The 17,731-nt window shown below is 48.3% G+C and overlaps 1 protein-coding gene across 6 annotated transcripts in view; it reads left to right on the top strand.

Annotated features, from left to right (window-relative positions):
- celf1 (cugbp, Elav-like family member 1) overlaps positions 1–17,731 on the top strand; it is a 271,714-nt gene that overhangs the window by 228,067 nt on the left and 25,916 nt on the right. For all 6 annotated transcript variants that reach the window (XM_068045887.1, XM_068045883.1, XM_068045886.1 and 3 more), the window contains 2 exons: positions 10,446–10,556; positions 15,263–15,448. In XM_068045887.1, the coding sequence (XP_067901988.1) occupies positions 10,446–10,556; positions 15,263–15,448 (297 nt within the window). The remainder of the gene's footprint in view (positions 1–10,445; positions 10,557–15,262; positions 15,449–17,731) is intronic.

Below are 17,731 nucleotides of genomic sequence, written 5' to 3' on the forward strand. Positions count from 1 at the left end.
AGCCCATCGTGTCTGTGCCAGCTCTCTAAGAGCAAATTACCTAGTCACACTCCCCAGCCTTTTATGCATGGTCCTGCAATTTTTCTCTCTTCCAATTCTCTTTTGAAAGCCTCGATTGAACCTGCCTCCACCACACTCTCAGGCAGTGCAGTCCAGATCCTAACCACTTGCTGTGTAAAAAATGTTTTCCTCATATCGCCGTTGCTTCTTTTGCCAATCACCTTAAATCAGTGTCTTATGATACTGGATCCTTCTGCCATTGGGAACAATTTCTCTCTGTCTGTTCTGTCCAGATCCTCATGACTTTGAACACCTCTACCAAATCTCCTCTTAATCTTCTCCAACGGGAGCATCCTCATCTTCTCCAACCTATCCACATAACTGAAGTTCCTCATCCTTGGAACCATTCATGTGAATCTTTGCTGCACCCTCTCTAATACCTTAAAATCCTTCTGAAAGTGTGGTGCCCAAAATGGGACACAATACTCCAGTTGAGGCTGGTCCAGTGTTTTATACAGGTTTATCATAACTTCCTTGCTTTTGTACTCTATTTATAAAGCCCGTATTCTGTATGCTTTTATTAACTACTTTCTCAACCTGCAGCCTTCAGTAATTTGTGCACATATACCCCCAGGTCATTCTGTTCCTGTATTCTACCCTTTAATTTATATTGCCGCTCCTTGTTCTTCCTACCAAAATGAATCACTTCATACTTTTCTGCTATTCCACCAGCCTATCTATGTCCTCCTGAAGTTATTTATTTATTTATTTAGAGATACAGCACTGAAACAGGCCCTTCGGCCCAACGAGTCTGTGCCGACCATCAACCACCCATTTATACTAATCCTACATTAATCCCATATTCCTACCACATCCCCACCTTCCCTCAATTCCCCTACCACCTAGCTATGCTAGGGACAATTTTTAATGGCCAATTTACCTATCAACCTGCAAGTCTTTGGCTGTGGGAGGAAACCGGAGCACCCGGCGAAAACCCACGCGGTCACAGGGAGAACTTGCAAACTCCGCATAGGCAGTACCCAGAATCGAACCGGGGTTGCTGGAGCTGTGAGGCTGCGGTGCTAGCCACTGTGCCGCCCAAGTTTATTACTATTCCCCTCACAGTTCACAGTTGTGTCATCTGCACATTTTGAAATTGTGCCCTGTACACCCAAGTATAGGTCATTAATATGTATCAGGATAAGCAGGGGTCCTAACACCAACCCCTGGGGAACCGCAGTATATACCCTCCTCCAGTCCGAAAAACAACCGTTCACAAATACTCTGTCTGCTGTGACTCAGCCAATTTTGTATCCATGTTGCTACTGTACCTTTTATTCCACATTCTCTAATTTTGCCGACAAGCCTGTTATGTGGTACTTTATCAAATGCCTTTTGGAAGTTATCCTCCTGAGGTCCCCAGCAGCACAGATTCCAGTCTTCAGCCAATCTGATTCACTCCATGTGATATGAAAAAACGACTGACGGCACTGGATATTGCAAAGGCTATAAGCTCTGACAATATTCCTGCAATAGTACTGAAGACTTGTGCTCCAGAACTTGCCGCGCTCCTAGCCAAGCTGTTTCAGTACAGCTACAACATTGCCATCAACCCGGCAAAGTGGAAAATTGCTCAGGTATGTCGTGTGCAAAAAAAGCAGGACACATATTACCCGGCCAATTACTGCTTTGTGAGTCTACTCCCAATCATCAGCAAAGTGATGGAAGGAGTCGTTGACAGTGCTATCAAGCAACACTTGTTTAGCAATAACCTGCTTAGTGATGCTCAGTTTGGGTTCCGTCAGGGCCAGTCTTTTCCTGACCTCATTATAGCCTTGGTCTAAACATGGGCAGAAGAGCTGAACTCCAGAGGTGAGGTGAGAGCGATTGCCTTGATATCAAGGCAGCATTTGACTGAGTGTGGCATTCAAGGAACCCTAGCAAGACTGGAGACAATGGGAATCAGGGGGAAACACTCTGCTTGTTTGAGTCATACCTAGCACAAAGAAAGATGGTTGTGGTTATTGGAGGTCAGTCATCCCAGTCCCAGGATATCACTGAAACAGTTCCTCGGGGTAGTGACCTAGGTCCAACCATCTTCAGCTGCTTCATCAATGACCTTCCCTCCATCATAAAGTCAGAGGTGGGAATGTTCGCTGATGACTGCACAAAATTCAGCACCATTCGCGACTCTTCAGATACTGAAGTAGCCCATGTCCATATGCAGCAAGACCTGAACAGCATCCAGGCTTGGGCTGATAAGTGGCAAGTATCATTCACACCACACAAGTGCCAGGCAATGACTACCAAAAACAAGAGAGAATCTAACCCTCCTTGACATTCAATGACATTACCATTTCTGAATCCCCACTATCAACATGCTGGGGATCACCATTGACCAGAAACTGAACTGTACAAGCCACGTAAATACTGTGGCTACAAGAGCAGGTCAGAGGTTGGAAATTCTGCGACGAGTAACTCATCTCCTGTCTCCCTAATGTCTGTCAGCCATCTACAAGGCACAAGTCAGGAGTGTGATGAAATACTCTCCACTTGCCTGGATGGGTGCAGCTCCAACAACACTGAAGAAGCTTGACACCATCTAGGACAAAGCAGCCCACTTGATTGTTACCCCATCCACCACCTTCAACATTCACTTCCTTCACCACCAATGCACAGTGGCAGCAGTGTATACCATCTACAAAATGCACTGCAGCAATTCACCAAGGTTCCTTCGCCAGCACCTTCCAAACCTGCGACCTCTACCACCTAGAAGGAGAAGGGCAGCAGATGCATGGGAGCACCACCACCTGCAGGTACCCCTCCAAGTCACACACCATCCTGACTTGGAACTATATTGCCGTTCCTTCACTGTCACCGGGTCAAAATCCTGGAACTCCCTTCCTAACAACACTTGGTGTACCTACACCCCAAGGACTGTAGCAGTTCAAGAAGGCAGCTCACCACCACCTTCTCAAGGGCAATTAGGGAAGGGCAACAAATGCTGGTCTAACCAGCAATGCCCACATCCCACGAACGAATAAAAAAAAGTCCATATACACCACATGAACTGCATTATGCTCATCAACCCTCTATATTACCACATCAGAAAATTCAAGCAAGTTAGTTAAACACAATTTTCCCTTAACAAATCCATGCTGGTTTTCCTTAATTAATCCACATTTGCCCAAGGGTCTGTTAATTTTGTTCCGAATTATTATCTCTAAAAGCTTTCCCACCATCGAGTTTAAACTGGCTTGCCTATAGTTGCTGGGTTTATCCTATCACCCTTTTTTGATAAAAGCAAAATACTGCGGATGCTGGAAATCTGAAATAAAAACAAGAAATGCTGGATCCACTCAGCAGGTCTGGCAGCATCTGTGGAAAGAACAAGGGTGCAACATTTGCAATTCTCCAGTTCTTTGGCACCACCCTTGTGGTGGTGGAGGATTGGAAGATTATGGCCAGTACCTCCATAATTTCTACCTTTACTTTCCTCATTATCCTTGTATGCATCTCATCCGGTCCTGGTGACTTGTCAACTTTAAGTATAGCCAGCCTATCTAATACCTCTTTATCAATTTTCAGCCAATCCAGTGCCTCAACTACAGCCTCTTTCACTATGAATTGGGCAGCATCTTTTTCCTTGGTAAAGACAAATGCAAAGTATTTATTCCGTACCGCATCCAAGCCCCCTGCCTCCATGCATAAATTCCCTTTTAGATCCCCAATTGGCTGCACTCCTCCTTTTGCCCCCTTTTACTATTTAAATACCTATAAAGACTTTTAGATTCGCTTTTATGTGAGGTGCAAGTCTCGTCTCATACTCTCTCTTTGCTTCTGTTATTTGTTTTTTTTCTCTTTGAACTTTCTATATTCAGCCTGGTTCTCAATTATATTAGCCACCTGACATCTGTCATATGCACCCTTTTTCTTTTACATATTACTCTCTATCTCGTTGGTCATCCAGGGAGATCTGGATCTGTTTGCCCTACCTTTCCCCCTTGTGAGAATGTACCTTGACTGTACCTGAACTATCTCCTTTTTATAGGCAGCCCATTATTCAGTTACAGTTTTGCCTGCCAATCTTTGATTCAAGTTTACTTGGGCCAGATCTGTTTTCGCTCCATTGAAGTTGGTCCTCCCCCAATTAATGATTTTAACTCTGGATTACTCCTTGTCCTTCTCCATAGCTAACCGAAACCTTATGATATTATGATCATTGTCCCCTAAATGTTCCCCAACTGACAATTCACTTAACCTACCTTATTCCCCAGAACCAGATCCAGCAACGCTTAGTTGTTGCTATGGGTACGCATATGGGTCCCAGTTATGCCTGTCTTTTTGTGGGATATGTCGAACATTACTTGTTCCAGTCCTACTTAGGCCCCCGCCACCAACTCTTTCCGGTACATTGATGACTATATCAGTGCCATTTCCTGTTTCGCCCTGAACTGGAAAACCTCATCAATTTTGCTTCCAATCTCCACCCTTCTCTCACCTTCACATGATCCATCTTCGACACTTCCCTTCCCTTCCTCTCCTTCTCTGTCTCCATTTCTGGGGCTAGACTGTCCACTAATATTCATTATAAGCCCACTGACACTCACAGCTAACTCGACCATACGTCCTCACACCCTGCCCCCTGTAAGGATTCCATTCCATTCTCCCAATTCCGCCATCTCTGACTCATTTGTTCTGACGATACAACTTTCGACAACAGCACTTCTGATATGTTTTCCTTTTTCCTCAACTGTGGTTGATAGGGCCCTCAACCATGTCTGACCCATTTCCCGCAGTTCTGCCCTCACCCCTTCCCCTCCCTCCCAGAATCGTGACAGAGTTCCCCTTGTCCTCACTTTCCACCCACTAGTCTCTACATCCAAAGGATCATCCACTGCCATTTTAACCACCTCCAACATGATGCCACCAAACACATCATCTCCTCCCCTCCCCTGTCAGCATTCAGAAGGGATTGTTCTCTCCATGATGCCCTCGCCCACTCCTCCATCACCCCGACACCTCGGCACCTTCCCATGCAATCGTAGGAGGTGTAGTACCTGCCCTTTTACCTCCTTCGCAACATCAAAGTCCCTAAATACTCCTTCCAGGTGAAGTAGTGATTTAATTGTACTACTTTAAATTTAGAATACTGTACTTGACCAAATGCGGATTGGGTGACTGCCTTGTGGAACACCTCCGCTCAGTCCACAAGCACGACTCCCGAGCTTCCAGTTGTGTGCCAAATTGCTCTCTCACCCACACTTCTGTCTTTGACCTGCTGCAGTGTTCCAGTGAACTTCAACGCAAGCTCATGAAACTGTACCTCATCTTCCAATTAGACAATCTAAAGCCTTCTGGACTCAGCATTGAATTCAACAATTTCAAAGCATGACCACCTTTTTTATTTTTTTTGCCATGTCTTAAACTTGTTTTTCAGGTTTTGCTTTTGGACAGAGCTGTTCATTATTCTGCCATTAACATTCCCTCTGGACTAATGATTTATCTTTCAGTACGATAAGCACTCCATTCTGATGAAAGGTCACAGATCTGAAACATTAACTCTGTTTTTCCCTCCACACCTGCTGAGTATTTCTAGCACTTTCTGTTTTTTTTCCAGCAATACATCCTTCCTCATTGGACTAGAGACATACTGAAGTAGAAAATGCTGATGTGCGAATCCTGCCAGTCTGTGGGACTTGATAGCGTGCTCTCTCTCTCTCTCTCTCTCTTTTTATCTGGTTCCGTTGGGAAGAAAATACACTGAGCAGCTCACGTGAAAAGCACATCAGGCATCTTCATGCAGCAATGAGTGCTGCCTGTTTTAGATGGCAAAGGTCAAAAGATGCTGCCTGTAAGGATTCAGTCACAGTGGTGATCTTGACTTGTGCTGTCAGTGCTGTGATTTTTAGGTGGAAGCTGGCTGCTTATGTTCAGCCATCAGCTAATAAATCTCCTTAACTGCCTCCAAGGGAAAACATTGACATACAAAGAAGTCTGAGTAAGACCTTGATGTGCCAACATTTATATTATGATGGAATTGGAGAATATGGATCAGATGGGTCAGCCTTATGCACATGATCCCATTTACAAGTAGAAGGGTGGGATATTAGGTTTGAAGAGTGCTGTGTACTTTTTGGGGAGAATAATTCTGGCCCAATTTTAGGCTACCAGGCAATGAGGTGGAAAGCATTTGACTCTATTTACCACCCCAAAAATGCCATGAATTCGATGAGCTATTTACAAGAAAAATCAACCTACCTTTTTCACATTGATGGCAGCAGTGGTTCTCAGTTTCCAACACACTGCATTGAAATGTGCTGTATACTGATGAAACACTCTCACTAGTACACTGTGGCCAGCTCCTGTTGATTGCAGCGCTTTCCTTCCGATCCCTTGACTGTAGTAATGAAGTTACCTTAACAGCTTCCTTTGCATCTTTTACCTTGTTGTTGGAAAATGCCCTGCAAATTACTTGAATTTGTGTTCTCAAAATGAAAAAAGACAGACTTGCATTTATATAGTGTCTTTCACAACTACTGGACATCCCAAAGCACTTTACAGTAATTTTGAAGTGTAGTCACTGTTTTAATGCAGAAAATGTGATGGCAAATTTTCGCACAGCAAGCTGCCACAAACAGCATAGTGGTAATGATCAGATCATTTGTTTTGTGATGTTTATTGAAGGGTAAATATTGGCCAGGGTGCCGGGGATGACTCCCCTGCTCATAGAAATAGGAGTAGCTCTTTAGTAATACATAACTAAGCTATGTCGTCTCTGGTTCTGTGTCGGACAGTTGAACAGTTAATGGAATAAAAAATGGAACTTGGTGCTTAGTTATCATTTTGATGTCTTCTGGAACCCTTACATGACATGTTATCAATGATTGACACCAGAGAGGTGAACCCTTCAGGCATGTATCGTGTAGATTTGTTCAATTTAATGGAAAGTTTTTTTCTTTGACTATAGTGTACATAAGATGGTGCTAGGCACTTCTCCAGATTCTCTTTGCGTTAGATTCTCTTTGTCTTGTCTTCTTCTGGAGCAATCTTTACCTGCCTACATGAATAGAAAGATCCCTTTAAAAATATGAGAGAGTAAAATGTTGTATTTGTCAAGTTGTATGACTGTAGTAGGCAGCTACAGGCAGAACTAAGTGTGACAGTTATTTGAATTTTTTTTTGAGTGAGATGAAAAGATGAGAGTTAAACCAGCTTTCGACATTATATTAAAAGCAAAATACTGCGGATGCTGGAAATCTGAAACAAAAACAAGAAATGCTGGATTCACTCAGCAGGTCTGGCAGCATCTGTGGAAAGAGAAGCAGAGTTAACGTTTCGGGTCAGTGACCCTTCTTCGACATTATATTGTTCAGCTTGTTCAGAGGATCTGGCTGGATCAGATAAACATCCCTATAAGGATGTGGATTCCGGGTCATTTGAAATTTTCAAGACTGAGATTGACAGATTTTTATTAAGTAAGGATATCAAGGAATATGGGTCAAAGGTGAGTTGGTGAAGTTGATGTTCAGATCAGCCGTTTATTTGGGTGCTGTGAGGCCTCCTAAAGTTCAAAAATGGTGTCCGCAATGCACATGCACACTTCCAACGAAATGTGCACTGGACGCCATATTTGTAAAAGGGTTTATTGATGCACACCTAACGGCTGCTGGTGGCATGTGGAGCAGGCAGATCACGATGTCCGTCAAGTATTCAATGCTGATTTGATGCTAGTGCTGTCATTTTTGAGCTCCACGCTACAGCCTATGCCCTTAACCTCACACATTCAACAGCATGAAGGACCCCCAGCAGCACAATTAAAAGGCATCATAATCTACTTACAGGTTAGTTGCTGGAATATTTTTTCCAGCTGTTGGCGCAATGGTACACGTTTTGGAAGGTTCCCAATACTTGCCTAAAGTTTTAGTAGCCTACAGGGAGTGGTCTGGCTGGTGCTAAGTTACTTTACTGATCATTTAAAATCCTGTGCTGACCAAAGATGCTTCAGGAAATGGATGGCCTGGTAACACTTCCTCTGGGAATAGAGGATGACTGGGAGAATGAAAAATAATGCAGACCAAGACAAGCTGCTGGAAGAGAGGAGAAAGAGGAGGACTCTCAAGCAGGAGGCCATATGCGGAGAGGGTATTTAGGGAGACATTCTTTTACCCCAACTTCAGCGAGAAACAATACGTGGGACGTCTGCATTTCACTAAAGAGGTTATGACTGAAATCTGCTGCAAACACAACTCCAACCTTGGAGCAAGGCATGGACTCCATTGCCCGTGGCAGTCAAGGTGACAGTGGCTGTGAACATTTATTTGTGTGGTTCCTTCCAGGCTGCTACTGGCGCAGTGGTTAGCGCCTCAGCTCCAGCGACCCGGGTTCAATTCTGGGTACTGCCTGTGTGGAGTTTGCAAGTTCTCCCTGTGTCTGCGTGGGTTTCCTCCGGGTGCTCCGGTTTCCTCCCACATGCCAAAGACTTGCAGGTTGATAGGTAAATTGGCCATTATAAATTGCCCCTAGTATAGGTGGGTGGTAGGGAAATATAGGGACAGATGGGGATGTGGTAGGAATATGGAATCAGTATAGGATTAGTATAAATGGGTGGTTGATGGTCGGCACAGACTCGGTGGGCCGAAGGGCCTGTTTCAGTGCTGTATCTCTAAATAAAAAAAATAAATAAGCAGCATCTCAGATTACAGTGCACGGTGCATAAGGGAGTTCACTAAGGCTCTCTATATAAAGAGAGACACCTTCATCTCATTCCTTGCCAGAGACTAGCAGGGCTGAGTGTCCAGTGTAGCAATCAGACTTTTGCTGGAAGCTAAAATAAAAGCAAAATACAGTGGATGATGGAGATCTGAAATAAAAGCAAGAAATGCTGGAAATACTCAGCAGGTCTGGCAGCAACTGTGGAGAGAGAAGCAGAGTTAACGTTTCAGGTCAGGTTCTGATGAAGGGTCAGTGACCTGCAACGTTAACGCTGCTGAGTAATTCCAGCATTTCTTGTTTTTATTTTTACTGGAAGCTGCTTGAGCTACAATTGGCACATCGACTGACAGATCGAGATGCTGCATCATGGTGGGCTGTATAAGTGTGCTGAAGGAGGTGACCACCCATTCCATATTGGCTCTGCACAAAGCCATGTGCCAGTTGGTGCTGAACTCCTACATGCTCCTTGGCATTAAGCACAGGCTTTCCAGCAGGGTTCCCAGTGCATCAAGCATTTGGATGTGTGTACCCATCAACCTGCTTCTGTAGCCTTGGATGTTTGAGTCCTCTGGAGCAGAGCTAGTGTGTGCGCTTGCCCTCCAGTGAACTGGCACCTGCATTACTCTTTTCCCAGCCCTGGTTCCTGCACATTTGTGCCTGTTATCTCACCACATGCATATTCCTCCAGTATGCTATCTAAAATGAACACATTGTCAGAATCTGAACTGGTGGCTGAAACTGTGATTGACTGATGGTGTCTCTAGTCCCTGAATGTATTAACCAGTTCAGATGAGGAGCACTAATGCATTGACCACAGACAGTTGAGGGCATTATCTGTTCGGGAAAAAGCACCAAGCCTCAGTCCACTGAGTGCATTAGAAAGTTCTTGTGAGGGCACCAAAGCACTGCTAACAGCTAGCAGTCCGCTCAGTGTATTGTTAACCAATTCGTGGTAGGGCACTGGGTACCAATGCATTGATCACAGCTAGTAGTCTCCTGAATACATTAACTAGTTCAGGTAAAGGCTTGAATGCATTGACCACAGCCAGCAGACCCCTGAGTGCATTAGCTGGTTGAGGTAAGGGCACGAATTAATTGACTAGTGTCCCAATCTCCTGAGTGTATTAATCAGTTGGGGTAAGGCACCAACGCATTAGCCACGACCCAAGTCCCCTCCGTGCATTAATCTGTTCAGATATTGTGAAAATTTGTTTGAAAAAAAATCACTGTATGGAATACATTATTTATAATATGTTGTAAACTTTGTCCGCATGCACATTTGTCTACACAACGTTAATTCTTCTTGCATTTCTCAAACTTTGGCCAACTTTTTCCATTGTAAATATTCCACATCCACATTTATAATGGACCTCAGTAAACATGTCACGATGTGCTTACACCCTCCAGCAGTGGATTTGTTTTCTATTCCCAGCTTCTCGGCCTGTAAACTCCTTAGCTTCAAGCAGATCTGCTTTCCAAATGACTGTAGGTTTTGCTATTTAACTGCAAATTATGTTAGATCCAAGTATTATCTAAAATTACATACCGAATTGCATATGTGCTTCCTGGTCCTGTTCTCCCCACTTCATGTAAAGAGTACAGTTATTATTGACTGTTGCTGTGCATTGCCATGGAGATTGACACGTTGCCTTACTAATATTTGAAGTTTGTGTATTCAGAGAGTTTAAAGTAGATCAGTTTGTTATCGCCCTCTTCCTTTTTGCCTGCAGGTTCTTCCAGCAGCAACAGTACAAACTCCTCAGTGAACCCGATGACATCCCTGGGGGCACTGCAGACACTGGCAGGGGCGACAGGAGGCCTTAATGTCAGCTCTTTAGCAGGTGCAAGAAGCTCCGTCCAATTTAAAAGCAACTCTATTTTTGCAATGTTCAGACAACACTGTTCATGTTAGTGATACTTAGTGGCAGATCTGATATGCATTTATATTTAGCACTTTATCACCACCTCATGACATTCCCAAATGGAGGCCTTTCTTCAGTGCAGCCTTTATTATGGGACCAAACGCATCATGTTTCACTCACAGTAAGTGAACAAAGAGCAAATCGTGCAATGATGGTGGAGGTGTATATATTGTATCTACATTGCGTCTGGGCCTGTCAGGCTCCTGTCTGGTGGGAGATGTTAGGGTTGGGGGAGGGGGGGGTAGGGTTAAGGCTTCAGTCTGAGGAGTGGGAAGGGTCAGGGTCCAATCTGGGGAAGGGTCAAGGTCCGATCTGAGGAGGGGGAAGGGTGTCAGGATCTAGTGTGGGGAGAGTGAAGGGTCAGGGTCCAGTGTGCGGAGGGGGAAGGGTCAAGGTCCAATTTGAGGAGGGGGAGGGGGAAGGGTCAGGGTCCAGTGTGGGGAGGGGGAAAGGTCAAGGTCCAGTGTGATGAGGGGGAAAGGTCAGGGTCCAGTGTGAGGAGGGGGAAGGGTCAAGGTCCGGTCTGGGGAGGGGGAAGGGTCAGGGTCCAGTGTGGGAAGGGGGAAGGGTCAGGATCTAGTTTGGTTGGCTTTGGGGATCAGGCTCCAGTCTGGTGGGGGATGTGGTGGGTGTCGGGCTCCAGTCTGGTGGGGTATGTGGGGGTGTCGGGCTCCAGTCTGGTGGGGGATGTGGTGGGTGTCCGGCTCCAGTCTGGTGGGGGATGTGGTGGGTGTCGGGCTCCAGTCTGGTGGGGGATGTGGTGGGTGTCGGGCTCTAGTCTGGTGGGAGATGTGGTGGGTGTCGGGCTCCAGTCTGGTGGCGGATTTGGTGGGTGTCGGGCTGCAGTCTGTTGGCATATGTGGTGGGTGTCGGGCACCAGTCTGGTGGGGGATGTGGTGGGTGTCGGGCTCCAGTCTGGTGGGGGATTTGGTGGGTGTCGGGCTGCAGTCTGGTGGGGGATTTGGTGGGTGTCGGGTTCCAGTAGGTTGGGGACTTGGTGGGTGTCGGGTTCCAGTCTGGTGGAGGATTTGGTGGGTGTCAGGTTCCAGTCTGGTGGGGGATTTGGTGGGTGTCGGGTTCCAGTAGGTTGGGGACTTGGTGGGTGTCGGGTTCCAGTCTGGTGGGGGATTTGGTGGGTGTCGGGCTGCAGTCTGGTGGGGAATTTGGTGGGCGTCGGGCTCCAGTCTGGTGGGGGATTTGGTGGGTGTCGGGTTCCAGTAGGTTGGGGACTTGGTGGGTGTCGGGTTCCAGTCTGGTGGAGGATTTGGTGGGTGTCAGGTTCCAGTCTGGTGGGGGATTTGGTGGGTGTCGGGCTGCAGTCTGGTGGGGGGATTTGGTGGGTGTCAGGCTCCAGTCTGGTGGAGGATTTGGTGGGTGTCGGGTTCCAGTCTGGTGGGGAATTTGGTGGGTGTCGGGTTCCAGTCTGGTGGGGGATTTGGTGGGTGTCGGGTTCCAGTCTGGTGGAGGATTTGGTGGGTGTCGGGCTCCAGTCTGGTGGGGAATTTGGTGGGTGTCAGGTTCCAGTCTGGTGGGGGATTTGGTGGGTGTCGGGCTCCAGTCTGGTGGAGGATTTGGTGGGTGTCGGGCTCCAGTCTGGTGGGGGATTTGGTGGGTGTCGGGCTCCAGTCTGGTGGGGGATTTGGTGGGTGTCGGGCTCCAGTCTGGTGGGGGATTTGGTGGGTGTCGGGCTCCAGTCTGGTGGGGGATGTGCTGGGTGTCGGGCTCCAGTCTGGTGGGGGATGTGGTGGGTGTCAGGTTCCAGTCTGGTGGGGGATTTGGTGGGTGTCGGGCTGCAGTCTGGTGGGGGATTTGGTGGGTGTCGGGCTCCAGTCTGGTGGGGGATTTGGTGGGTGTCGGGCTCCAGTCTGGTGGGGGATTTGGTGGGTGTCGGGCTCCAGTCTGGTGGGGGATTTGGTGGGTGTCGGGCTCCAGTCTGGTGGGGGATTTGGTGGGTGTCGGGCTCCAGTCTGGTGGGGGATTTGGTGGGTGTCGGGTTCCAGTAGGTTGGGGACTTGGTGGGTGTCGGGTTCCAGTCTGGTGGAGGATTTGGTGGGTGTCGGGCTCCAGTCTGGTGGGGAATTTGGTGGGTGTCAGGTTCCAGTAGGTTGGGGATTTGGTGGGTGTCGGGCTCCAGTCTGGTGGGGGATGTGGTGGGTGTCGGGCTCCAGTCTGGTGGGGGATTTGGTGGGTGTCGGGCTGCAGTCTGTTGGCGTATGTGGTGGGTGTCGGGCTCCAGTCTGTTGGCATATGTGGTGGGTGTCGGGCACCAGTCTGGTGGGGGATGTGGTGGGTGTCGGGCTCCAGTCTGGTGGGGGATTTGGTGGGTGTCGGGCTGCAGTCTGGTGGGGAATTTGGTGGGCGTCGGGCTCCAGTCTGGTGGGGGATTTGGTGGGTGTCGGGTTCCAGTAGGTTGGGGACTTGGTGGGTGTCGGGTTCCAGTCTGGTGGAGGACTTGGTGGGTGTCGGGCTCCAGTCTGGTGGGGAATTTGGTGGGTGTCGGGCTCCAGTCTGGTGGGGGATTTGGTGGGTGTCGGGCTCCAGTCTGGTGGAGGATTTGGTGGGTGTCGGGCTCCAGTCTGGTGGGGGATTTGGTGGGTGTCGGGCTCCAGTCTGGTGGGGGATTTGGTGGGTGTCGGGCTCCAGTCTGGTGGGGGATTTGGTGGGTGTCGGGCTCCAGTCTGGTGGGGGATTTGGTGGGTGTCGGGCTCCAGTCTGGTGGAGGATTTGGTGGGTGTCGGGCTCCAGTCTGGTGGGGGATTTGGTGGGTGTCGGGCTGCAGTCTGGTGGGGGATTTGGTGGGTGTCGGGCTCCAGTCTGGTGGAGGATTTGGTGGGTGTCGGGCTCCAGTCTGGTGGGGGATTTGGTGGGTGTCGGGCTCCAGTCTGGTGGGGGATTTGGTGGGTGTCGGGCTCCAGTCTGGTGGGGGATTTGGTGGGTGTCGGGCTCCAGTCTGGTGGGGGATGTGCTGGGTGTCAGGTTCCAGTCTGGTGGGGGATTTGGTGGGTGTCGGGTTCCAGTCTGGTGGAGGATTTGGTGGGTGTCGGGCTCCAGTCTGGTGGGGAATTTGGTGGGTGTCAGGTTCCAGTCTGGTGGGGGATTTGGTGGGTGTCGGGCTCCAGTCTGGTGGAGGATTTGGTGGGTGTCGGGCTCCAGTCTGGTGGGGGATTTGGTGGGGGATTTGGTGGGTGTCGGGCTCCAGTCTGGTGGGGGATTTGGTGGGTGTCGGGCTCCAGTCTGGTGGGGGATTTGGTGGGTGTCGGGCTCCAGTCTGGTGGGGGATGTGCTGGGTGTCGGGCTCCAGTCTGGTGGGGGATGTGGTGGGTGTCAGGTTCCAGTCTGGTGGGGGATTTGGTGGGTGTCGGGCTGCAGTCTGGTGGGGGATTTGGTGGGTGTCGGGCTCCAGTCTGGTGGGGGATTTGGTGGGTGTCGGGCTCCAGTCTGGTGGGGGATTTGGTGGGTGTCGGGCTCCAGTCTGGTGGGGGATTTGGTGGGTGTCGGGCTCCAGTCTGGTGGGGGATTTGGTGCGTGTCGGGCTCCAGTCTGGTGGGGGATTTGGTGGGTGTCGGGTTCCAGTAGGTTGGGGACTTGGTGGGTGTCGGGTTCCAGTCTGGTGGAGGATTTGGTGGGTGTCGGGCTCCAGTCTGGTGGGGAATTTGGTGGGTGTCAGGTTCCAGTCTGGTGGGGGATTTGGTGGGTGTCGGGCTCCAGTCTGGTGGAGGATTTGGTGGGTGTCGGGCTCCAGTCTGGTGGGGGATTTGGTGGGTGTCGGGCTCCAGTCTGGTGGGGGATTTGGTGGGTGTCGGGCTCCAGTCTGGTGGGGGATTTGGTGGGTGTCGGGCTCCAGTCTGGTGGGGGATTTGGTGGGTGTCGGGCTCCAGTCTGGTGGGGGATTTGGTGGGTGTCGGGCTCCAGTCTGGTGGTGGATTTGGTGGGTGTCGGGCTCCAGTAGGTTGGGGATTTGGTGGGTGTCGGGCTCCAGTCTGGTGGGGGATTTGGTGGGTGTCGGGCTCCAGTCTGGTGGGGGATTTGGTGGGTGTCGGGCTCCAGTCTGGTGGGGGATTTGGTGGGTGTCGGGCTCCAGTCTGGTGGGGGATTTGGTGGGTGTCGGGTTCCAGTAGGTTGGGGATTTGGTGGGTGTCGGGCTCCAGTCTGGTGGGGGATTTGGTGGGTGTCGGGTTCCAGTAGGTTGGGGATTTGGTGGGTGTCGGGCTCCAGTCTGGTTGGGGTTTTGGTGGGTGTCGGGCTCCAGTCTGGTGGGGGATTTGGTGGGTGTCGGGCTCCAGTCTGGTGGGAGATGTGGTGGGTGTCGGGCTCCAGTCTGGTGGGGGATTTGGTGGGTGTCGGGCTCCAGTCTGGTGGGGGATTTGGTGGGTGTCGGGCTCCAGTCTGGTGGGGGATTTGGTGGGTGTCAGGTTCCAGTCTGGTGGGGGATTTGGTGGGTGTCGGGCTCCAGTCTGGTGGGGGATTTGGTGGGTGTCGGGCTCCAGTCTGGTGGGGGATTTGGTGGGTGTCGGGTTCCAGTCTGGTGGGGGATTTGGTGGGTGTCGGGCTCCAGTCCATTCCTTTCTGTTACTGGTTTGTGTATCAAATTCTGGAAGTTGATATGAACTGTAACCTTGATATAGGCATGGCAGCTTTGAACGGAGGACTTGGAACTGGTGGCCTATCCAACGGTACATGCAGTACGATGGACGCTCTGACCCAGGCGTACTCGGGGATCCAGCAGTATGCAGCGGCAGCACTCCCCTCCCTCTACAACCAGAGTCTCCTGACCCAGCAGAGCCTGAGCGCAGCAGGGAGCCAGAAAGAAGGCAAGTATGAATAGCACAGTCCCATCAGGCTTTGGGCACCAGCCTAAGTTTCGACCTTTCTATCTAAAATTCAGTAGGCCAGCTGGAAAAACCTCTCATCACAGGACAACCCCCTCATCCCAGGGACCAATCTAGTGAACCTTTGCTGTACTGCCTCCAATGCAAGTATATCCTTTCTTAAATGTGGAGACCAAAACTGCACACAGTACTCCAGATGTGGCCTCACCAAAACCCTGTATATTTGTAGCAAAACTTGTTTATTCCCATAGTCCAATCCCCTTGCAATAAAGGCCTTCCTAATTGCTTGCTGTACCTGCATACTAAATTTCTGTGTTCCTTGTACAAGCATATCCAAGGCTCTTTGAACATTGATACTTACAAGTTGTACACATTTTTAAAAATATTCTGCTTTTCTATTCTTACGACTAAAGTGAATAACTTCACACATCCCTACATTATGCTCCATCTTGTTGCCCATTCTTTTAAACTGTCTATATTTCTTTCCAGCCTCTCTGTGTCCTCCCCACAGTTTACCTTTCCACCTACCTTTGTATCATCAGATACGTTGTTCTCTGTCTCTTCATTTAAATTATTAATATAGATTGTAAATAGCTGAGGCCCCAACACTGATCCTTGCGGCACTCCGCTGTTTGCTGTCTGTCAATTTGAAAATGCCCTGTTTAGGCCCACTCGTTCCTTCCTGTCCATTAGCCAATATCTATCCACGCTAATATATTACACCCAACACCTTATCTTGCCTATTAACCTTATGTGTGGCACCTTATCGAATGCCTTTTGGAAATCCAGGGATACTACATCTACTGGTTCCTCTTTATCTGCCCTACTAGTTACATCCTCAAAAAACTAATAAAATTGTCAAATAGGATTTCCCTTTAGTAAAACCATGTTCTGTGATACTGTGATTCTGTCATTCTGTGCTTTCCCAAGTGCATTGTTAAGACTTCTTTTATAATAGATTCCAGCATTTTCCCAATGACTGATGTTTGGCTAACTGGCCTGTACTTCCCTGTTTTCTCTCTCCCTCCTTTCTTGAAAAGCGGTGTAACATTTGCCGACTTCCAATCTGATGGGACTGTTGCCAAATCGAAGGAATTTTGGAAAATCAAAGCCAGTGCATTCACTATCTCTGCAGCTATCCCTTTTAGAACCCTAAGGTGTCGGCCATCAGGTCCTGGAAATTTGTCAGATTTTAGTCCCTTAAGTTTCTCCATTTCCTTTTCTTGGCTGATATTAATTACCTTATTTCCTCACTTTTTAGCCCCTAGGTTACAGTCTATTTCTGGCATGAAACTTGTGTTTTCTGCTGTGAAGACAGACACAAAATATTTGTTCAATGCCTCTGCCATTTCCTCATTCCCCGTCATAATTTCTCTTGGCTCGGCTTCAAAGGGGCCAACGTTTACCTTAGCTACTCTCTTTTTATGTACCTATAAAACTCTTACAATCTGCTTTTATGTTACTGGCTAGTTTGCTCTCATATTCATAGCAGTTGGCAGGAAAAAAGACAGAAGCGCAAGGAGAGAGCCAACTGTGTAACAGCCCCGACAACCAATTTTATCTGCAGCACCTGTGGAAGACTCTGTCACTCTAGAATTGGCCTTTATAGCCACTCCAGGTGCTGCTTCACAAACCACTGACCACCTTCAGGTGCTTTCCCATTGTCTCGCGAGACAAGGAGGCCAAAGAAGATAAAACTCTTACAATCTGCTTTTATGTTACTGGCTAGTTTACTCTCATATTCTGGTTTTTCCTTTTTTTTATCAACTTGGTGACCCTTTGCTGGTTTCTAAAACACTTCCAAATCCTCAGACTTGTAACTCTTTTTTTCAACATTGCAAGCTGCTTCTTTTAACCTAATACTATCCTTAACTTCCTGAGTGAGCCACGGATGAGTCTTTCTTGCTGAGTTTTTGTTTTTCAGTGGAATGTATTTTTGTTGAACATCGTGAATTGTTTCTTTGAAGCTTTCCCAAAGTTCATTTACTGCCATACCTTTTACTCTAATTAACCAATTTACCTTAGCCAGTTCTCCCCTTATACCTACGTAATTGGCTTTGTTTAAGTTTAAGGTTCTCGTTTGTGATTGGAGCATGTCACTTTCAAATTTGACATGGAAGTCTGTGAATAATATTATGATCACTGTTTCCCAGTGTATCTCTTACCAAGACATTACTAATTAACCCTGCTTCATTACACAATACTAGATCTAAGAGAACTTTATTCCTAATTGGTTCCACAACGTATTGCTCCAAGAAACTGTCC

Source organism: Heterodontus francisci, chromosome 14, assembly GCF_036365525.1.
Source record: "Heterodontus francisci isolate sHetFra1 chromosome 14, sHetFra1.hap1, whole genome shotgun sequence".
NCBI classification, from domain to species: domain Eukaryota; kingdom Metazoa; phylum Chordata; class Chondrichthyes; order Heterodontiformes; family Heterodontidae; genus Heterodontus; species Heterodontus francisci.